General features: G+C 45.0%; 1 protein-coding gene across 1 annotated transcript; it reads left to right on the top strand.

Moving 5' to 3' along the window:
• The first annotated feature begins 1,018 nt into the window (after nucleotides 1-1,018).
• Nucleotides 1,019-23,359, top strand: KLHL6 (kelch like family member 6). Its single transcript, XM_074153351.1, has 7 exons — nucleotides 1,019-1,303; nucleotides 6,610-6,775; nucleotides 12,466-12,915; nucleotides 15,330-15,567; nucleotides 18,931-19,133; nucleotides 20,079-20,292; nucleotides 22,349-23,359. Exons 1-7 carry the CDS (start codon nucleotides 1,044-1,046, stop codon nucleotides 22,648-22,650), a joined length of 1,833 nt encoding a protein of 610 aa, XP_074009452.1. The 5' UTR covers nucleotides 1,019-1,043; the 3' UTR covers nucleotides 22,651-23,359.
• Nucleotides 23,360-23,444: the final 85 nt, after the last annotated feature.

The following is a 23,444-nucleotide window of genomic DNA, read 5'->3' on the forward strand; positions in this document are numbered from 1 at the left end:
TAGGCTGTGTGGCTGATTATCTCAGTCAGCTTGGGTCAGCTTCTCATCTAGGCAAGGTCCAAGTAGATCCAATTCAGTCCTAGGTGACAGTGAAAGGTTCAGCCCTGTGCTCTGCGTGCTCCTGTCACGCTGGAGGGTCAGCCCCAGCGCTCCCTGGCAGCGTCCCCATCGCTGGCGCTCAGCCCACAGTCCCACCACCATCAGTGTTTATCTCAGGGACTGCAACTTAGATGTAGATGTGACTCAAGCTACCTCCAGCAGCGGGGATGGTGGGGATGAGCATGCATACACTGCTCCTTAGGCTCTCTCCTTTAGCTTCCACTATTAGCCAGAGTTGGCGGCATGACGCTGGCTGCATGGACACGAGGGACAGCACTGCGCCCAGCAGCGTGGTGTGAAGACCATCAGCTGTGAGATCTTTGATGCTGCTCCATGTCCTCGAGAGATTTACACTGATTTAGCCTTAAAGAAAAGCCATCCGATGTTTGTCAGCTAACGTGTCAGGAGGGACAGAAACAGCCACTTGGCGGGGTTTCTGAATATGTGAGCATATTATTAAAAACCAAGACCAAAACCAAAAACCAAAACCAAAACCAGCTCTTTGACTGATATTCACATACCTGGAAAAAGATAATTAAAATAATACCCTCTTCCCCTTAGCAGCCCAGTCTGGTGGGAGTGACTCGATAGCCATATGGTGCACCTATCGCTACAACCAGCAGATCTGGATAACAGCAAAGGGCTGGTTTGAGGGTGGGAAGCAGGCCTTCCCTGTCACTTGTAATCTTCTCACATCCAGAGGCATCTTAAGTCCTTTCTAAACACATTGATACTGCCTGAAATTCACCGAAAAAAAACACCCTTTGTTTGTGTTAACAGGATGAGAAAGTGCAAGGCTTCCTGTTATGTGTGTGTGACAGCTGTAGATAAGCAGAGACCTCTGGACAGGAAATCCGCCCAACTTCTGCAGTGTGACTCGTCTGAAGCTTAGGAGCAATTTTTAGATTGAAGCACCAACAGAATGAGACGGTGCTGGCCAGAAAATGGGGGACATGCTGGAGAAGAGCTCTGAGGAGCCCGAGATCTCTTTGGACAATGAGTGTTCGACGAAAATGGGGGACCTGGTGGAAGTCTCGAGTGGCGAAAAGGTCAAGTTTGATGATACGGGACTCTCTCTGGTGCTCCAGAATGGCCTGGAGAACCTTCGGCTTGAAAACTCCCTTACGGACGTCATCCTGTGCGTGGACAGCAGGGAATTCTCCTGTCACCGAGTGGTCCTTGCTGCAGCAAGCAATTATTTCAGGTAAGGCATGTAAGAAACAAGACCAAGAAACTTACTTTGCTTCTTAGCCTTGAACTGTAGATCTCCAAGGAGTATAAACTAGCTGCTAAACTCTGCAAATTCGCAGTGAGTCTGTAATTCCTGACACCTTTCAGCTCTTTTTTTTTTAAAGTGGGAGACTTAAATAAGGCAGGTGCCAAGTTGTGGATTTGCCGGAGTTCTGATACCAGCACTCAGCAAGTCCGCTGAAGGCATGCAAAGAAACAGAGAACGGTTGGCAGACAAGTGGATGAGAAAATCTTGTTTTAACCGAGTATCTGTCACCCCATGGGATACAGGCAAAGAGGAATATTCATGCAGATCATGCGGCATTTTTATTGAGATAGGAGTGGGTTTGTGGTATTTGATCATTTTCCCCATTACTGTTCTGTGGTAAAAATATATATTGCATAAAATTGTTGAGGAGGAAAAGGAAGGAATTTTCCATCTTTCCTCGGGTTACTGAAAATCAATTGCAACGGGAAATATCTGCTTGAAAGCAATTTTACCATTTCACTCCCTCCTTCTGGTGCTCTCGAATTTTTCATTCTTTTAGTACTACAATAGATAGTCTATCTGAGACTACTGGCCAGCAAGGACAAATTTTAGACACACAGAGGAACTCAGTATCAGTTTTAACACAGATTTTCCATTATCGTTTAAACAATCACATTTGCATGGCTGGCATTTTTTGTCTTTCTTTTTTTACTGCTAAAGTGGTCAGATGACTGAATAGCTACAGAGGAAACATGAGAAAAAAGAACCTGTGACCACTTGTGACATGAGCAAAAAGCTAATTTTAATGGAGTCTAGTAAGCTTTGCTGGCAGTGCCTGGAAGAACGGTTCTGCTTTTACCATCTCGTAGGACATTGTGTCTGTGAATATATGGAGATAGGTATTATTTCCACTGATAGACTATATAGATCACACATGTGAAAATGTACAACTAAAATCAGAGATGCCCAGACTTTTCGTGTGCAGGAAAGACAGAAGATGCTCAAATTAAGATAAGAATTACCACAACATTACTTTGAAAAACAGCAATTCCTCTTCTGCTGTGAGGAAAGGTGCTGCAATCGGAAGGGACCTCAACGGTTAAAACCAGGCAAGACAATTTTCTGATAACTACTGTTGGCCGGTTTTCCACTGAGACCTGAGCTGCAGCCTGCCCCTGGGAAGGAAAGGGGGGGGATACTTGGCTGGAGGTCATCTCATCCCAAGGCAACTGCACACGCGCGTGGGGGCTACAACCCTGGGCGCTTGTGTTTGGCCTGGCTTCCCACGGAGTTGAGATTTATCATATCATGCTGTCTGCCTGTCTGTCAGTGCCTCCTGTCACAACCCTTTGGGTTAGTTTCAATCAAGTTTGGCAGAGGGTGGAAATCTCAAAACTGAAGTTCCCGCAAGCTTGATGGAAATCAGTAGCTCAGCAGAGGAGAGATCCCAGGACTGGGACCCCATGGTGCTCAGCTGGGCAACCAGCACCGTGTCCTGGCCAGCCAACACACGCAGCACCCACAACCAGCCAAAGCTCTTGCTGCCCCTGCTCAGCCGGACACAGGCTGCCAGCACAGAGCTGAGTGTCCTGAGAGGGACGGCGAAATGTGTGAGAGGAATAATCAGACAGAATGGAGGGCTTGCGTAGGGGAAGCTGAGGTCACCATGAAGGGGGAAAGGAGGACACAAGTCTGCAGGGAACGGAGCTTCACTAGTTCTACTACTCACAAGGTGACTGTTTTCATCTTGCCATAATTCACGAGAAGCTGCATGGATCCAAGGAAGAAAGAAATTCTTAAATCACACTATTCCTGTGAGTACGTTCCATGCTATTACAGGGCCTCTAGCACCCGTGCACAGGAGCAAAGTACAAGGGACCCTGTGAGTCATAGGCTTCATTGCCCTGCAACAGCAATTACACAACCCCCTTCCTGAGCGCCAGACGCCATAATGCAAGCGATCTACAGCAGCTGGCTTAAACGCGGTTAAACAACGTTAACAGCTTCTAGTCCTTCCTTCAGCACTGCGTAAGAGCAGATAGATTAGTACTTCAGACACATCCTGCATCTATACACAAAATAGAGTTGTCTCTCCACGTAACCCAGGTGAAGGTAACAAGGAAGAGGAGAGGAGAGGAGAGGAGAGGAGAGGAGAGGACAGGAGAGGAGAGGAGAGGAGAGGAGAGGAGAGGAGAGGAGAGGAGAGGAGAGGAGAGGAGAGGAGAGGAGAGAGAAGAGAAGAGAAGAGAAGAGAAGAGAAGAGAAGAGAAGAGAAGAGAAGAGAAGAGAAGAGAAGAGAAGAGAAGAGAAGAGAAGAGAGAAGAGAAGAGAAGAGAAGAGAAGAGAAGAGAAGAGAAGAGAAGAGAAGAGAAGAGAAGAAGAAATACAAGCCAACCAGTAGTTCTTTACTCCTACACTGCCCAAGGTAGTGGGAGAATGGGGCTGGGAGAGGTTGAAGCAATATTTTCCAGAGCATCCTCAAACTCCAGCATGGTGGTTTGAAGTCAGGTTCATAATTTCAAGCACAGGCACTCCAGTGTGGATGGGTGCTTAAAAAGTACTTCACAGACTGCCACCCTTCATTTATTTCATTGAGATTTCTCCCTGTTTTTTCTGAATTTGCCCATTTTTAGGTATCAAAATTTGGCCCTGGGCCCCTCACTTCAGATGTGCACTTCTTAGAGTAAATGTTGGGCCAAAGGCTTACTTCAGAATTACACACAGACAGGAACCAGGGAAACAGACAATTAAATTACTAGTCACTTCTGAAGGATTTAGAGCCCCAGAGAAAATAATCACACACCTCTCTGGGTAAGTACAGGTAAACCCAGACCAGAGGTTCAGAAGCAGCATTTAATGCCCAGCAGAGAAGCTCAGCCTGATCAGTCCTGAGTGGTCTTCTCTCTAGTTGGCACTCAGGGTAAAAATGAAGTTCCACTCCATCTGAGCAGAAGGAGTGGACCCTACAGGAGTCAGCTCTCCTGGACAGTATGGCCCTATTCACCCCTGTCACCTTCTAGAAAGGAGTGCTGGTGGGAGTATGTGTGATTTCTGCAGGTTGCAGCCATGCTACATGAATCTCTACCCTAAGAGATGGGGAGTGGATGGCAGCTCTAAAGCAATTTCACAGATTAGGAGAGAGATAGGTGAAAGCATTTTGACAAGAACCCTGTGCAAAACCTCCACCAGAATCCCAAGGCTGGTTTCTGAGCAGCCGTGCAATGCTGTAGCTCTGGGTGTCTCCAACTGACCTCCATCAAACCCTCCGGCTTTGAGCGACGGAAGTGAGAGCTCTCACCTACCCGACAGGGATGGTTAAATACAAGACTGGAGTCACCAGTTTAAGAGATAAAAGGAACAAGAGCAGACAACACCTGCATCCTACAACGGCCTATTCCTCATTCAGATGCAGCATTCGGCACCTATCAATCCCGTGCAATTGAAACGGCTGTTTTGTACAAACCTCCCTCTCCACATTGAAACCCCATTCCCAGGGAGAAGTGGGCACTGAGGGTGGGCCAGTGGGCCACCTGCCTGCATGCCCCAGGCATACAACATTCGACACCGCCAAAAGGGAGAAAAGCTAAGGAGGATCCTGCTCTCGCGCTCATTGAACTTAAGGAGCATTTTGTCTTAATGCCTTTCAAATACTCTTGATTTCAGTGGCAGCAGAAACCAGACCATGGAGCAGAGCAGTGAATCAAAAACCTCTAACGAGCCAAGATGAGTAAAGGGAAAATGAGAATTTTGGCTGAATACCTTTTCTGACAAGTAACTTCTCTGCCCAAGTCTCCTGCTGCTGCTTATCCAAAAGGCTGGTTTTATTTTATTGAGATAATATCAGCTCTCTCTTCCTATAAAATCTCAGCTGAGGCAAGGAACAGGTAGCTCTTAGAGCAATGAGTAGCTGGTATCTTCCAAACATTTGCCATTCACCATGCCTAAGCTCTTTGCAATAAAAACTGTTAATATCTTTGTTCTGGTAAGATGTGTCAATCAGACAGCTTTATTCTGGCACCACTTTTACAAGAAAAGCATGGCCTAAGACTTGGGATCTCTATCCACTTCCCAGGTTGCACTGTCCTGTCAACATTGTACATGACTAATAAAGAAGGGTTTGGTATGCAGGGTAAAGAGCGCTTCTAATTACACTTTAGATCTGCACATGTTTTTCACCAACGCAGTTACAAGTGGACTCACGTACTTCTAATTTGTTGAGCGAGACTCCAAATGATGTGAAATCTTGCTCTCTGAATGCAGTGAACAAGACCGAGTGATCAAACTTCTAAATAAAAGCAAAAGCATTGGAAGAAATACTTAAATCTATGAATTGAAAATGCAGATGAAGATGCGTGTATTTGCCTTGCAGCTATCACAATGCAAAGCGGATTAAAAAAGCTCTTAGAGAAATTACTGATTTATATCCCACATGAAACACCTGACTAGTGCCAAAGCTGTGTGTGGCAGTCATCTTTCAAATGCAGTATTATCCACCAAAGACAAGGTGGTATCAACATACATGAAAACACTGCACTTTCTGGCTAACAGTAGTTCCAGTTCATGACTACTCAAGTACTTCTCTAGCCAAGAGGTACCAGCTCTACAATTCTACCAGAAGTTCCCAAAACGTAGCAGAGGAAAAGATAGCTTCTTTATTGGAAGCAAATCCATAAGCCATTCCCTCCTGGCCCATCCCTGGTATTAATGGGGTCAAAGATATGTTGGGAAGCTTAGAGGTGAGGTTATCAGACATGTGGATCTGGTCTGGCCCTCAGGGTTCAGTCTAACCAGCGTTCTGCAACTCCAAAGCACAGGGATATCGAACTTGACAAGGTTTACAAGGTTTATAAAGTACATGTGCTCAGTGCTAACGAAGTATGGAGAATGTCAGTGGCTTGGAGGTTTGGGCTTAATGAGCTGAGCCTGTACGAGAAACAGAAAGAGTAAGAGTCTGGCTAGCAGGTGAGACATCACAACTGCTCTGCAGCATCAGTCCAGACACAGAGCACTACTCAGGGAAGGTCCCAGCTGCCTTTTGCTGCCATGGAGCTCCAGGTCTACTGCAGAGTCCAGCTGTGGGGTATCCATCGTGTGCGTATGCCTATCAAATTTGTGAGTAAAGAAGTATGAAAGCAACAAAAGGATTTGCCTTGTTACTTTGCTACAGACTAATTGCATAAAACATGAAGCAATCGGAGTATTCTCTGTTGAAATCTATATAACCAAATGCTTTCAGAATGCCTCATCCTGCTGGCTGGGATGCAGTAAAAGATAAATGTCTTTCTTTTCAGGGCCATGTTCTGCAATGATTTAAGAGAGAAATATGAAGAGAAGATCATACTTAAAGGAGTTGATGCAGAAACCATGAATATACTCTTGGACTACACCTACACCAGCAAGATGCTCATCACAAAGCAAAACGTACAGAAAGTCTTGGAAGCCGCCAGCCTTTTTCAGGTACAGATAATTCAAATGCACTGATGCAACCTTGCTCTGGCAACACCATGTTGTACCCTGGTTAACACACTGCAAACTTCTTTGATTTCATGGGTTCTGGAAGCAATTTGCTTCATATTTATTTACACTGCAGTAAAAATTGTCACTTGCAGCCATGTACTGGAATGCTGCTGTGCTGGGTGCTGCGCGAAGAGGTGAACAGCTGGGCTCTGGTCCCATGTGCCACCTGCCAGGCGGCAGGGTTGTGATGCTGGGGCAGTGCTCCCCAAGATTCAGGTTAGTCTGTGGAGGCCAGTTGTCTTCCAGCCCAAAAGAGTTAGTGAGCAGTGGCTGGTATGGCTGGCCAGAGAATCATAGAAGGTCTTGGGTTGGACCTTAAAGATCACTGAGTTCCAACCCCCCTGCCATGGGCCGGGACACCTCCCACTAGATGAGGTTGCTCAAAGCCCCATCCAGCCTGGCCTTGGACACCTCCAGGGATGGGGCATCCACAGCTTCTCTGGGCAGATTGGGCCAGTGTCTCACCACCCTCATAGTGAAAAATTTCTTCCTGATATCTAATCTAAATCCGCCCTCTTCCAGTTTAAACCCATTACCCCTCGTCCTATCACTACATCCCCTTGTAAAATGTCCCTCTCCAGCTTTCTTATAAGCCCCCTTCAGATACTGGAAGGATGCTATGAGGTCTCCCTAGAGCCTTCTCAGGAAGCTAACTTCATCTCTCTCTCTCCATTGCCTTGAGATGGAGGCTCACCAGGCAAAGTTAGCATCTTCCTTTGTAGGACTCTTGATGTTTTAGTCATGACCTGGGACTTGTGGGAAGTCAGACTTGAGCAGCGTTACTCAGTGTTTGGTCCATGAGGTATTCACGTGCCCTGTAAATCACCTGTGAGGTCTACCAAATTGCAGTCCCTGGTACCAAGCTGCAAATTGCTAACAAATTGCAACCAGCATAACCTGCCAAGTGCCAATGTGTGTGTGTGTCTAAGTCTTTTCATCAAGGAAGGCAAGAAACGCCTGACTCCATAATCATCACGGTTCATTATGAACTTCAGATTCTTGAATCTTACACGTGAGGTTTTGCTCTGAAATGGATCTGTGGGCTTTGGGGTGATGGGGGTTGGTACTTGCTGTGGGGAGAGAAGGAAAAGTTATCACAAAGTGCTCCCCCAGGTAATCCAGAAAAGGTGGTCCAGCTTTACTGTCATCTGCAGCTGGAGCGGAGTAACTGGCTGACATTTTCAGCAGACCAATACTGCAAAATGGTAGCACTCAAAGGTTACTTTTGGTTCATTTTTGGACACTTTTCTGTGATTTTTTAATTTTCTCCTGAACCTTTTTTCTTTAGGATCATTCCTTATTTTTTTATTCTTTTTTCTGAAACCATCAAAAGCATAAACATGGTTTTTCCTTTTTTTCCCTATTTTTCATTAAAGTTAAGAATAAATTTGATCACCAAGGCTGATGCTGTAAGAAAACTATCAAACACTGTTAGAGTAATGATAAAATCGTGAGGGTGCCTTCAGCAAGGATAGTAACCTACAAAAACTTAGAAAACCAGGAATGTTCTACTAAAAGCAGTGGTCCCAAATCTTACTGCAATGGTCTTGGATACTATAAAGATTTATAAGGCTTAAAGCCTCACATTATACAAGGGTGAGGTTTTTGGCTGAAAATGTGTTTTGTGTAAAAAAGATTCAGTAACTACTAGCATTCTGCCAGCTTGTCTTTGCTATTTATGCTGAAGAACAAACAGAAATGGTTGAAAAAGACAAATATTTAATTTCAGTTTATCAACAGCTGAAAAGATTAATTCTGCAATTTATTGTAGCTTTTTTGTTTGGGAAATTCTTTCCTTTCCAATTAATGACATGTGAGAAAACCAAATTCCAAGTAGTACTTTTTTATCTGACTAGCAACAATTTTTGGCAGTGCCTATTTTCAATCTCTCAGACTTGACAAAGAACCAAAAAAGAAGTAACTTGCACAGTTCTAGATATTCCAATATAGATACTCCACTTTTCTCTAGAAACTATTTTTGAAGACGTTTTACATAATTATACCTTCCGTTATTCCCTTCCAGTGAGTTTTGACCAAATGCAGCCCAAACTGACAGCAGGGAGGGGGGGACGGCTATTCAGAGAGAGCAGAAATCCCTGCCGCAGTGTGCTTTGTGCACAGAGATTTCCTCCTGGGGGGCAGCAGGTGAAGGATTTGGAACAGGGAGCTGCTGAACAGCTAAGCCTCACCCTGAAGTGACCCAGACAAATTTTTTCCACAGTTGCAACATGAGTTCAGTAGTCACCTTCTCTGTCTGGGCTGGCGGCTGCCCAGCCACTGTGCTCACAAGGCTGGTGCCCACCCTGGAGCCAGCCCAGTAGCCAATACCACCCGCACTGCCTGCGGAGCAGCTCATCCTCTCATCTCTTGGTAGGGCCAGGATCTCAGCTGCTTCTCAGGGCTGTGGCAGAGGACTCTGCTTCCCCTGCAGTAATTCAACAATAACCTTCATACCTGTCTACTTGCCTCCTGCCCCCCCAGGAATCTCTCTATTATCCCACTCCCTACGCATGGCTTTAGTGAGGGGCCACGTCAGCTGCTTTGGTGGAAGCAAAGAGTTCATGGGAGGGAAGCAAGCTCCTGAGCAGCTGTAAAAAAACCAGTACTGTCATGAAGGGCTGTGGTGACCACTGCCAGGGAAATGCCAGCTGCAGTGGGAACACGGGAGGATGCCCCTCAGCTGCCTCACTCTGACTGCTCTAAGCAGAGCAGAGCTGCTCTGTCCCCAGGGCCAGCTGAAGCACCACCAGCCAGATGGCCTTACTGACTCCCAAAGCACCTCTCATCCGTACGCTAATCTACTTTTCACGAAGAAGACACTATAAGGAAAATCCTTTGCCAATTATCTGAAGACCATCCTGTAGCCACTTAGCAGTGAGCGGCCAGGTTGGCTGTTGCAGGACAGTGCTAATTACGCCACAGCCACTGCGTAATGCCAGCCGAGAAGGCGTGATTTGCTAACGAAGGGCTTCTGGGCAGCTCCGGTTCCGAGATCAGTCCGTGGGCTCAGAAAGCTGCCAGCTCCCCAGAAAGCCACCCTGCAAGGGTCGCTGTGCCCCTTCACCACCCAGCTGGCTCCCCGCCGTGGGGCTCCTGTGGGAGGCAGGTGTTATTGCTGAGCTGGGACATGCTGCCCCTGCAGCCGCAGGCGGAGCGGGTGGCCGAGGGCAATGCAGCTGCAGGGTGCAGGATGTGACCCCGAAGTGTGCTGCATACAGAGAGGGATCATGAATAAGAGCCCTTTCAACCGCCATTCCCTTCACTTTCTGGGGGTTATAGCAGGAGGCAGGGCTGCTGGCACTGCTCACGCTTGAATCAAAGCTGGGACAAGCAAGGCCTTCAATGGGGAGAATAAATTTTATTATTTAGAGAGAAGGCCAAGTGGAGGCCAAGTAAGCACATGGGATGTCTCTAGCAAGGAAGAACCTGGATTCAAAGGGGTATTAGTAGAAGAACTCAGTTCTTGAAGTAACTGTTCCCAGGGAACAGGGCTTTTCAAATGCCTGGGGTGCCATTAAGAGGGGCTCGCAGAAGGGAAAGAAGAAAATTCAGAGCTCTGCAAGAATAATCAGAGCAGATGAAGCAGAGGCTGAGGGGCGTCTTCCTCCTGGGTGCTCTCCTGAGTCACCTCCTCTCATGGGACTGAAGCACCCCCAGCAAGTTTGGGGGAGTTTTGGGGGGAGTTTTGTCTCTAAATGAAGGGAGTGGTGGGGAGACAGTGCAGCACAGAGACGAGGAGGAGCAGCCAGGGAAAGTCCTGCCTTGATATGTTCTCAAGCGGTCCAACCTCTCTGGTTAAGCCCTCGGTGGGAACCGTTTCTCACACTCACACCTCGCAGTTCCGCATTCGTCTGGCCACAAACATAGCTACCCAGCATGATTAGTGGTGTCTGCGTGGCTGTGAGACCAGCGTGCACCGCCTGGGAGAAAATCCTCTGGTGTCATCTCGTGAGTATCGCTCTTAACAAGCCATGTATAAATAATTAGAGCACTCTACAGTGGTTGGACTGTAGGCTGGTGAGAACATCATTTTGGGGTCTGTTCCCAGACTTGTGGATGACTTGATGAGTGACCTTGGCAAATCCCAGATTTGTTTTTTTGCGTCTTGTTACTGCCAACTTTTAAAGGGCTAGTGCTTAACCAGCCTCAGGTCTGAGGACTACCCAGTGTTGGCAAAGTCCTCTCAGATCCTCAGGGAAATGCACTGGCGAGTTCAAAGTGTTAGCCTTGTGCTAGCCAAGGCAATGTGAGTGTGGCAGGCACCAAGAGGCCACTGAGCTCTGCCACCATGCCACATCGTGCTGCTGACATATTTATATCCCAACAGCAGCACAGTATTCTGAGACTTTGCGTACCCTTGTTCATCAGTCAGTTGCATTTCTCTAAACTCTTGACCACATCTAAATGTAAAACAGGAACCAGGTAGTCTGTATGCAGCGTCTGCGATCGCTCAGCTCTGGTAAACAGTCTAAATGTGTCAACACGACCCCGCCGGGTCTAGAAGATTCTACCCTAATTACTGAAACAAATCTACATACTACAGTGTTTAAAAATTTTTCACTTCCTCTTTTACCCCTAAATTACTGTTGTGCAACTTTCCCCAGTGGGACAGAACGAGTTAAAATGGTTTGCTTGCTGACGCTGGATGGAAAAAGGACCCAAAAAGCGTGGACGGAAATGCAGAGCATCAGTTCTGACCCATCGTTCTGTGTGTTGCTGTTTGCACTGCTCAGGGGCAAAACCAACATGAAATATTGATGCCCTATCCATATCTGAAATCACAGAGGCGACGGAAAGGCCAGGATGAAGCAATGTAACTTATCAGTTCTCTCCCAAAGTGGTTCCCAATTCCTGAATAATCACCAGCAACCCAGCTTACACTGTAGTTCATGGCCAATGCCCCACAGACATCTGTGGTCCAGCATCTGCACATTTTGGACCCTCAGGTGGGGCTTTTGTGCAAAGGAAATGATGAGAGTAGTTGTGATGCCCTGTTGAACGCAAACATGGGAAGTTCTTTGATAAAGCAGACTCTGTATTTAAAATGCACGTCTATGTTTTTTTGAACCAATGGTGAAGACAAAGAACACAAAGGTCACGAAAACCTTCAAAGGCCTCCCCCAGAACAGACACTTGCCAGACAACCCTGGCTGTCAGGCAACTTAGCGACTGGCTGATGGTCACTCTCTTCCTGCCACGTCCCCCAGTACAGGAGAGCATGCCCATATCCTCTGGGGAGGCTGCACTTTGGGCCAAGCCTCCCAGACCCCAGCACTCATTTTCCACCACCCTAGCATGGCCTCAGACACCTTCAGAGTGTGGATGGTGGGAGCATAAATGCAGACAGTAGAGCCACCTGCACTCCAAAACCAGACTACCTTCTAGTTATCTGAGCTGATATACAAGATGAAGCAGGGCAAGCACATCTGAAACCTGGGGACCTCATCTGTGCTTTGTAATTCCAACTCCATGTTTGCTAGTGCTTTGAGATCTTACAGAGGTAAGGGGAATGTTAGAAACCCCTTTACTTTTGTGACAAAAATAAATAATATTCAAAAAGCTCCATAGCTCTTCTGCAATAGTCATACAAGTAACCCCTCTGTGCTTAAACACGCTTTTTCTGTCCACAGTTCCTTCGCATGGTAGATGCTTGTGCCAGTTTTCTCACCGAAGCCCTCCAGCCAGAGAACTGCGTTGGCATCCTGAGACTGGCTGATGCCCACTCCCTGCACAGCCTGAAACAGCAAGTGCAGAACTACATTATCCAGAACTTCACCCAGGTCCTGAACTATGAGGAGTTCCTGGAGCTGCCGGCCGACATTCTCTGCAGCACGCTGAAGAGCGATGACCTCTACGTCACGGAAGAGGCACAGGTGTTCGAAACTGTAATGAACTGGGTTCGTTACAAGGAGTCAGAAAGGTTTCCTCTCCTGCCATATGTGCTGGAGAACGTCCGTCTGCCCCTCTTGGACCCTTGGTATTTCGTAGAGACTGTTGAAGCCGATCAACTCATTAGACAGTGTCCAGATGTTTTTCCTTTGCTCCAGGAAGCAAGAATGTACCATCTGTCAGGCAATGAGGTGAGTAAAAAAAGGAAGGTATTTGCTGCTCTTTCTAAATGTCTCATGCTTCTGCTCAAAAATTCCATCGGAAGGAGCAGTACCATGAGGCAGAAAAAGGTATTTGCACTGAAGTTTCACTAACTGGTGCTACTGAAAAGTCAAGGTGGGTCCCACCAGTTATCCTGCTCATTTAGAGAGCTTAGAAATTCTTGGTAGCTTGTTTTAAAACAAAGTGTACAGCTTCCTGTATATGAACATCTGAGCTCCACCCTTCATACGCACACTTGTGCAGCTAAACAAAGACCCCATGTGACTTTCCCAGTAAAAAGGCAAATGGTGTTACTCCTGACACCTCACCCTCAGCTAATGTTTCAAGCCTAAGAAAGGAAGGATAATTTTCCCGCTAAACTCTGCCACAATCTGTAATGACTCTTTCAAATTTGAATATGCAACAACTCCATTCATTACTTATGGGGGGAAATCTTTCAGAAAGAAACAACCTCCCATGAAGAAGTCGGTCTCTTCCCAGAGGAGAGGTCTGCCTGTCTTCCTCATTTGCAGAGGTCACTGCACCCAAAGAGACAGGCTCGTCCTGACATCCAGTTGAGTCCTGTCCTGCCTGCTCAAGGTAGGCTGTGGTAGATCTCCAGTTCTTCAATTGCTGGTCCTCTTTGGACAGTTAGGTATCAATCACACCTCCTGGCCCAAAATGTGGGGTAGAGGGGAGAGCAATTCAAGGTCCGATTTCACAACAGGAGCAAAGGTACGTGAGCGGGTGAGGAAACTTGTGTGCCTCCTCGGAGAGTCAGAGGGAGGCAGGAGGCCTCAGGAGCATGTTGTGGATCCATCATTCTCAGTGGATGTGTCACTGGCAGAGGGGAAAGACCAAGGGCTCTTTGTGCCGGTGACTGCGTAAGACAACACACGACGACCCGGGCAGTGCCGGCCAGTCTGGTGGGAACTTCCCGAGGAAGCCTTGCCCCACTCAGCAGCCTGTCAGGTCCATGTGGGATAGATAAAGGGAGTGTTGCTCCAGGCTGAACACTCATTACACTCATCTTCAAAGGGGCAGCCGTCAGAGGCAGCCCTGACAGCTATTCTCCCCAGGGCTAACGCCCAGCGATGGTGACTGACAGGTTAAAAGCAGAATTCTGAAAGCTGGAAACTTCTGGGACAGATGTTTTTAAAAAAATTTGCCTAATAATTTGCTAAACATAGGGAAAATACAAGAATTATATCTGTGGAAATAATCATTTTTTAATATAGATAAACTATGCCAATTTATACAAACATATTAAAAGTAGTTTAGAAAGAGAAGTAAAACTGTAAGCAAGCTGCTTGCTGCCATAGAATTGAACCTGTGGGTCCACAGACTGCTTCTCTGGGGCTCAGAGAAGGTAACAACTGCAATCCAGTCCTCAGCAGATGTAAGATGGCTGCAGAGGAGTGCAGACCTCTACCAGCAGATTTTAAGGGTCTGCAAATTGATAACAGCAGAAGCAGAGGAAAAACTTTTTGTGCTCCCCATACCTTTTACACTGCCTTTCTTCCAGTATGAAAAACTGGGGGGGATAAAGAAGGTTATTCCTTCTGTCCTTCAGCATAGTGCCAGTGTCCCCTGGGACACTAATGCACTCATTTCCACTTGCTTGTAAGCATTTCCTCCAGGCAGAACAGAAGTTTCCAAGCACCCCCTGCATTCTTTGCTCCTGGTGAACATCTACCCGGGAAGTGACTTTTTCTAGTCTCCCCAGGACAAAGACCTGGCGAATAAACTAAGCCAACAGGCAGTAAATTAGAGCTGGCCACGTTTCAGAGCCTGGTGCTGGCTTTAAGTAAGTCTTTTGGTCTTGGCATAAAATAAGGGCTTATAAACAAAGAAACCAATAAAAGCACCCCCATAGTAGAGAATTCCTATTGCTTTGATGCTTTAACATATCTCTTCAGGACAGATAATGAGAGCACTTATTTTCTGGCCATGTTAACTGCAGTCTTGCTCTCTCCAAGCTCCCCAGGACATACACAAACCTCAGGGCCCTCCTACCTTACCCTCACTCTGTCAGCCCAAATAAAATCTGTCCTTTTCAACTGCCTCACACACACCCAGCCGTGTCACTAGAGCTCACCTTCATAGCTCTTGGTGCCACTCTGTGAATTCCCAAGAGGAAAGCATCCTAGCAGTTAGGCAAAAGCAACTAAGTCCAGTGTTGGAGAAATCCTGCTGGAAGAAGGATACAGCAACTTCTACTGAATGTAGAATGCTTCTGGGGTGCTTTCCAGGCTTTCAACTTAGAGAGTGTTTGATAATTGGTTCATCTGATGTAAGCCAGTTGTGATTTACAAAACAGGTAATCAGAAAAAAAGTCACCAGACCTTTCTGTAGCTGTAGGTGTAAGTGCCCTGTGTACTCACTCTGTCTTGCTTGCATTCAGATTATTACAGAAAGAACCAAGCCCAGGATGCATGAGTTCCAGTCTGAGGTGTTTATGATCATAGGGGGCTGTACAAAAGATGAGAAGTTTGTGGCAGAAGTGACTTGCCTGGATCCTTTGAGGCGAAGCCGCCTGGAAGTAGCCAAATTACCAATCACAGAGCAGGAGACGGAGAATGAGAACAAAAAGTGGGTGGAGTTTGCATGCATTACGCTAAAAAATGAAGTCTACATATCAGGTAAGGAACAAGACATTGGGAGTGGAAGAGGGGAGCGGAGGGTTCTCACAATTATTTCCAGCTTTTCTCACAAGCATGCTTGAGGCAGCTTTAGTAGAATTAATCACTACAGGTATTCCTAATGCTTTGGCTCTGAACAGACTGCAGAGAAGTGCTGGATGTGTGAGGACATTGCCTGGCCCTGGAAACGGTTTTAGCACAGGATTTCTTTTCAACCAATGTTCATCTATACGCACGGCTGCTTGTGTGTGCACACTCAGGGCCAGTGGTCATGGAAGGGACTCTGAGAACAGTTTACCAAACATAAAATGAAGAATAATTGCTCCGGCATCTTCTTACAGTAAGTTCATTTGCAGCTCCACACGCGTAAGCAAAAATCTGGCAGAATCTGACTCATTCTGCACGGATCAGTCAAGAACCTGCAGGGAACTGTCACCACTGTTTGGCTGCTACCTGAAAACAGCACTTTCAGGAGCACTTCAACAGCGCATCAAAGCCAGATGAAACCAAATGTTCCAGACACACAGCGTGGGTCTGAACATATCATTTGCAGGCCCTCATCCTGAGAGCTTCAGGAGGCACATTTAACTTCCCACACAAATACAGCTGAGCTCCGTGTAGGGGTTTGATCCAGGAGCTACAGAGTTTTCACTTTGACAATCAAAAAGGTTAAACTCAACCTTGCCACTCAGTTTGACAGCTGGTTTTGATGGCCTGTCAAAAACAAGTTTGATGATCTCGTTCTGCTTTCCAAAGGAAAAGTGACAGCAAGCTTGTAATCACTGCCACGTTACAGACCCTGATACAGAGCAGTGCCTCCACGGGCAGGACACTTTTTCCTGCAAAATCATCCACCACATCCTATGCCCACTTAACACAGGAGAGAAGAAAGGAGGAGGGAGGGAGGGCTAAAGTGTGAATGCTTTGCTTAAGTATGAAGAGTGGTCCATTGCATTTTTTCAAATATCTTCTGTTGCATTCCCTCTTTTGGGAATTCACAGATTTTTTTACCTCATTCCAATTTAAAGTTTATTAAATTTTTATCCCAGGATAAGAATTAGATTATTTCTTCCCTAGTTACATATAAAGAAGTTTTTTTCCTTTCAGCCCACCATAGGGAGTTTCTTTTTATGCTGGCAGCAGACCCTCTGTTACAGGTTAGCTGTAGAGGGGATCCTAAGTCAAACATCCCGATTAGGGAACATCCCTCACACCTTCACACTCTTGAGTTGAGAGGTCTCTTTTCCATCAGCCTTTAATCTCTTACCCTTTCCTCTTTTTCAAGGTCACAGGCTTTTTGCTTCCTCTTATTCCTGACATCTTCTCCAGTGTCTCTTCTCTGTTTTTATTTTACGCTCTATCCAGGCTACCTCCAGGCCAGGTTAACACCTCCCCTGCTCTGGTGAGCCAGAGCTGCTTTTCCTCTTGCTGCCATTCTCACAGGTTCTCTTTCTTCCTTTTCTGCTTACTTTCATATCTTTCACTCCCTCCATTCCTTCTTAGCCTTTCTCCTATCTCCTTTTCACTGTTCCCACTCAAATAAAGGGCTGAGTGGACCAAAGTCAGTAGTAGTTTCTTTCCAGCTAAACCAAATTATTATTGCCTCAGTCCTTATTAAACATCTGCCTCCTCCTGCGTATCCTTCAACTTTCTTTCAACTTTTCTTTCTTTTAGCTCCTGTGACTTGGTTCTTTTCTAACTTGACTTCTATCTTTCCTAACTTAATCTCTCCTCCCACATGCATATTTCCCTCACTACCCTGGTAGAGTTTGGAGTCTTCCCTACTCTTTTAGCATCTGAACTTTCCTATCTGAATAGGAAAGTCCTTTGCACGAGATTATGACTACTTTTAGATCACCCTTCCCCGAACAGTTTCAATGCTTTGACTGGATGGACTGAAACACTACATTTGTGGTGTGACTAAAAATGACGTGAATTGTCACTCACCATTCTGTTACTTTTACTACAATTTTTCCTCAAATTGGAAAGAACTAGGGTCTAGAGAAAGAACAGAAACAAAATAAACCTCTAGTCCTCTCAAAAATCTCTCCCTGCCTCCTGATGTACAGCAAATTCACCTGCTCGGTCCAGCTCAGGCTCCTACCAGCGTTTCAGCCTGTGCAGGAAAGAACAAGCTCATGTAAAAGAGAAATTTCAAGGGAGGGGTAAACGGAACACCTGCAGTCTCTCAGCCCCTTTGTAACCATGAAAGCTGCATTCAGGCCCTTCAGCCACTTCAGCTATTTGAGCGCAAAGAAAATTCAACACATACATGTGAAAAATACTGAGACAAAAGCATCACAAACGACTCTTTCTAGCATGCTAATTATCTCCTATTCAATCTGCTATTTGGCCCAGAGATGAGCTCCATCAGTTTGCAGTGATCTGGCTGCAGTACAGAATACCAATGAGGGCAGACACTTTCTCAATGGAATATGAATTCTCTTTTCAGTATATTCACCAGTGAAGCAAATGTTTAATCAGGTTGCAGATGATGGAATAAGCTACTCAGTCTGTAAATGTGGTTTCAGGCTTAACTAGATCCATTCGTATTGCAGTTACACCAAAAATTACATGCAAACAACAGTGCTTGTTTAAAACACTGCTCTCTGCTTTAGCACAAGTAAAGATTCACTTGCAAGACAGCTCTAGAGTGTCTGCAGGGTCCAACTCTGACCTTCAATCTATAAATATGAAGCAAATCCAAGTCAGTAGAGAAAGACACCAGAAGGAGAGGTAAAAAAATGAGATCCCAGCCATATGATCCCAAGGCTGAATAGTAAAACTTCTACTATGTCATGCAGGGCTACTGTTGATAGGAGTTCAGAGTCAGGTCTTTTGTTTGCCGATGTGAACCAGTAGGGTAGCTGACTGGAGCTACCCTGCACAAACTGGCAGTTCCCCAGGGCAGGCCTGTCTTTGAGGGATTTGGCACTACCAACGGCAGCATCCTCCGCTATCTTATTTAAACCACGTTTGTTCATGTGGCATTTCCCAGCATTCTGCAAAGCCCTGGTGGTGCACAAAAATCTCCTGCAAATCACCATGCTGTGTGTGGCTGGTCCTTCACTCAGTATTAAAATCAAAAAGGGTTGTGGTCTGGTAAAGTGAAGAACAGTGATTTATCTTTACCAAATATTTGGCTGCAGAAATTGTTCAGAGTTTCCTTCACTAAACTAAATGCAGAATTTTTCTTCTTGTATAGCAGGGCCAGGCCATTGGTGTAGGTCACTAAGGAGCTAATAATAAGGGCCAATGATTTATTTTCTCTTGTGAGAAAACATTTTTAAATTTAAACATATTGGAGATTTGGAGTAAATACAAACTATGCTATTGTATTTACATGTGACATGTACACTGCAGGTGGCAAAGAAACCAAGCATGATGTCTGGAAATACAACGCCTCCATCAACAAATGGATACAAATTGAGTATCTAAATATTGGGCGATGGAGGCATAAAATGGCTGTGTTGGGTGGCAAAGTATATGTCATTGGAGGGTTCGATGGCATGCAGAGAATCAACAGCATGGAAGCATATGATCCCTTTCATAACTGCTGGTCAGAGGTAAGATACTGCATCACATAACATTTTACTCATTTGGAACATTTTAATCAGAAAATGCTAGGGCTTTGAATCATAAAAATGAACCAGACAGGTTCTAGTACAATTCTTTTAAGTATTTCTGATCTGTAAAATCCCTAAATTTTTTTTTTCTGTAGAAATGTGTATCCTTTAGAAAGTAAAAAAAAAAAGGTATTTCCTGCCAATCATTGCCTGTGAGATATCTGATGCCTAATTTTCCTTTTCTTAGTTGGCTTTTAAAGTGAGTGGTCCATAAATCAGTAAATAAGAACACACTATACATGAACCAGAGCACAGGCTGAAAACAACTGCTCTGATACATTTTTTATATATATATATATATATATATAAAATGTGTGTAGCAACCTGTGCATTATACACAGTTTGGGTTATACATTTAAGTTGAAAGTACAGGTTTCAAGGTAAACAGGATGGAAAAACCCCACAGTTCTAACTGTACTTCAAGCAACAAGAAGAGAGTATTAGGCAGCCAATTAATCCATGAAAATAATGACATTAGGCATAATAATGGCAGATACAAACCCTAGTTTTTAGATGATAGAAAGCCATGTGGAGGAATCTAACAATCACAGCTGCAATTAGAATGATCATCTTGTGTTTTTTCAATGTACCTAAGTATGTAAAGGAGATTTGAGGCATTTCTGTACATTTCCTAACTTTTGAATTGTTAACAATGTTATTTTAATAACAATATTTGAACAGAGCATATATTTATTAAGGGATTTACAGTCTTAAGAAAAAGCTGAAACATACTTCTCCCTTATCCCTAGAAATATCATCTTCTGAACCCTACTCATCATCTTAAAAGACCATCTGACTTAAAATTCAGCAGGCTCCCACCCTGTAGGCATCAGTTTGACTACTTGAAATCAAAATAGTTACTAATGAGTTTTTACGGTCACACAGGCTGCTCCCCTCATGGTCAATGTAAGCTCCTTTGCAGCAGCGAGCTACAAGAAGAAACTCTACGTGATCGGAGGAGGACCCAACGGGAAGCTGGCGACGGACAAGACTCAGTGCTACGACCCTGCGACTAACACATGGAGCCTGAAAGCTGCTATGCCAGTAGAAGCCAAATGCATCAATGCTGCAAGTTTCCGTGATCACATTTATGTTGTGGGTAGGTGAAGCGTTAATGTTCCTTCTTGTTTAGACACAGCAGAGCTTGTTTCTGTGTGTTAGTTTTACCCACAAATTCTATGGAGTATAATCAAGTGGTCAGATGGCTTTTCCCTTTGAGTTATTGAGGGATAGAAACCCAGCACATTCACAAACAGTAGTGAAGAGTCACCAAGTTTAACTCCCTGTTAGCGTGGTAGGAATCTTGGAAACCTGGACCTACTCCAGAGACAATTTAAAGCCATCCAAACATGGGTTCATAGTGGCAAGAGCATGATCCTATGGCTACATCATGTCCCTCTGTCCTTTCCAGGGGCATTACACAGCCCACTGCACACGGGATTTATGTAGGGATATGAGTACTAGGAGCGGGTCATGGGAGCACAGCCACTGATACCCAAAGATCCAGACCTCTTCACTAGATCGTGACAGGGGTTAATTCAGTCAATTGCCAGAACTGGAAGCAAAGATGGAAGAACAGGAGTTTAGTGGTAGTGAGCTGAACTCTGAAGGAAGAAGGGAGCCTGCACGCATCTCCAGATGGTGCTGGAAAAACCAAAAGAAGGAAAGAAGAACATTTGTTTCCAAAACAGGAGCTCTGAAGAGTCATCTCCCCCAGCCCTGGCACAGAAATTTTCTCACTGGCAGTACAATCAATATGGTGCTGAGGGCTGGTATTGAGCCAGATAGATATACTATCACCAAACAGTAAATGGTGTTCTGAAGGGAGTTTTATAGTGTGCATGTGTGTGCACATATATATATACATATATGTGCACCTTGTGTGTATGTATGTGCTTCACCTCAGCACAGGGATTGACATCACCCTCTTCCTACAAGATGAGAGACAGAAAGAGAAGGCATTATTTATGGGTGAGCTGATACAGCTCCTGATACAATTTGACAGGATACTCCAGTTACAATCATTCAGCATCTTTCTCCAGTAAACCCATTGTTTCCCTGAGAAACAAATCTAAAATCAAACGGATAGAAATCAGCCTCACCTAAGGTTTAAAAGATAAAAGAACATGTGGTTACTGCACCCAAAGCCATCACATTACCCAGACTGATGAACTACCAGCTGCCAGATGAATCACTGTAACTAACAATGTGTATGTTTTCCGTTTTCTCCAGTTGGAAAATAAAACTTGTTTAAGTCACAGTGATCATCCCTGAAGTAGTATTACCGAAACCAATGTTTATTATAACTACAATAGATAAATGCTCACTTTGCCAGCGGGTAGGATCCCAGGCATTGTTGCAACTCATCAATAAGACTGTGGCTTCAAGGTTTCCCCAGTCCTATTCTATACAGTTGAAGACAGACCCAGTCCCTGCAAATTTCAGAATAAGAACCATTCATCTGTTGGTACTCTCAGGAGGGAATATATTTCCACAGTGTTTCTTGGGTACTGAGATACTGACCATTTTTCATAAGAAAAATCTGCAAAATTGGAAAAGGTGCACAGAAAGTTTTAAGCATTACTGCAGATTTGGGAAACATGGAGAAACTGAAGGTCACTCTCTGTTTAGCTTACCCATAAGAAGATTACCAGTTCAGTCTGACAAATCTCTAAATGAGGAATGGGCTTTCGAAAATAGCCACTTCAAGGCAGAAGAAGGTTTAATGGGCAGATGGACGCTGAAGTTAGAGGAGTCAGTGAAGAAATCTTGCACCCATTTCTAATAGTGACAGCTCACCACATCTACGCCTTCATGATCTGAACTCTTCTAAACAAGATTGTATTTTGCTAAAGTTGTGTCTTTAGCTGAAGCAGCAGGTATGAGAAAGGTCTGTTGCTGGTTGTACTGTGTCACACTGCATGACCACAGCAGTTTATTCTGGCCTTAACTTCCACAGCCTTATGAACAATAAGTGGGCTTCTGCGGATCTGGCTTTCAAAACAATGAAGTATCCTGTGACCTTGTTTTTTCTAAGCTTTGGGGCATAAATCATTCTTACGAATGTCAGGAATGGAGCCTTGTTGAAGTGGGTGGTTTAGTTAAAATCTCTTACAGAAATGGCAGGTGCAAACTGATATCCATTTCCTCTCCAGGTGGGGCAATGAAAGCACTCTACTCCTACAGCCCCCAGGAAGACACATGGTGCCTGGTGACTCAGTTCACCCATGAGAGAGCCAGTTGTGGGATTTCTCCTTGCAACAACAAGCTGTTTATCACCGGGGGCCGAGATGAAAAGAACGAAGTCATCGCGACAGTGCTGTGTTGGGACCCTGAAACTCAGAAGCTGACCGAAGAGTGTGTCCTGCCTCGGGGGGTGTCTCATCACGGAAGTGTTACCCTCAGGAAGTCTTACACACACATCCGTAGGATTGTGCCTGGGGCTGTTTCTGTCTGACCATAGGAGAACTGCAAAGAAACCCAATAACTCCGTGCCCCCGTGGCACGATGTTTTTTTAGCTGCAGGTAGCCATGGATGGAAAAATTGCCACTGGGGTCCTCTGGGGAGTATCTGTATATATATGCTCAGCCCTTGCATTTCCTCTGTACAGTATATCCTTAAATTATCTTAATTCCTTCCCTCCACAGAAAAACAAAAGGACCAGCTGTAGTTTACTCCTGCCAACACAATACCTCCAATCAGGCAGAGAAATGTGATGTGTAGGAGGGAAATTTACTTCCCAGCTATATCTGCCCAGAAACGTGCTTGAACTGGCTCAGCCTGGTCCTGAAGTTTATTCAACTATTTATTGTGTTAAGTTGGATTTGCAGCACCTACTAGTGCAAAACAGAAGATGCTTTTTTGGAATGAAAGATTTGTAACTTTGATGAAATGTAATGTCGTTTCCTCCAAAGTTGTGGGGGTTTTTTCCAGTGCTTGGCACAGTAGATTAAGTTAAAACTGGTTTGTTTGTTGATTTGTTTGTTTGCTTGAAGACACTTTGTTAGTTTTTCAGTTCTGCGTGACCAAAAATTCCATCTCAGTTTGCAAACCTTGCTGTCATTCCCAAGAAAGAGACTGCATAGGCTGCAAATATAAATGAACGCTAATCTGGTTCCACTGAACATTCATTGTAGCTGTTTTCTAATAAAGCTGACCAAAACCTAGTTTCCCTTTTGTTCTATTCTGGGATGGTTTACTGTTCTGCCTGAAAGGCTTTTTCCTCTCACTGTTGCTGTACACAAGCGGAG

The sequence above is a fragment of the Numenius arquata genome, chromosome 9 (assembly GCF_964106895.1).
Source record: "Numenius arquata chromosome 9, bNumArq3.hap1.1, whole genome shotgun sequence".
In the NCBI taxonomy this organism is placed as follows: Eukaryota; Metazoa; Chordata; class Aves; order Charadriiformes; family Scolopacidae; genus Numenius; species Numenius arquata.

Excerpts from the sequence above, each read along its gene's own strand:
- KLHL6 (XM_074153351.1), top strand. The coding sequence starts at position 1,044 with ATGGGGGACATGCTGGAGAAGAGCTCTGAGGAGCCCGAGATCTCTTTG. Across the intron at positions 15,568-18,930 it reads AAATGAAGTCTACATATCAG|GTGGCAAAGAAACCAAGCAT; the intron begins GTAAGGAACAAG and ends TGTACACTGCAG. Across the intron at positions 20,293-22,348 it reads TGATCACATTTATGTTGTGG|GTGGGGCAATGAAAGCACTC; the intron begins GTAGGTGAAGCG and ends TTTCCTCTCCAG.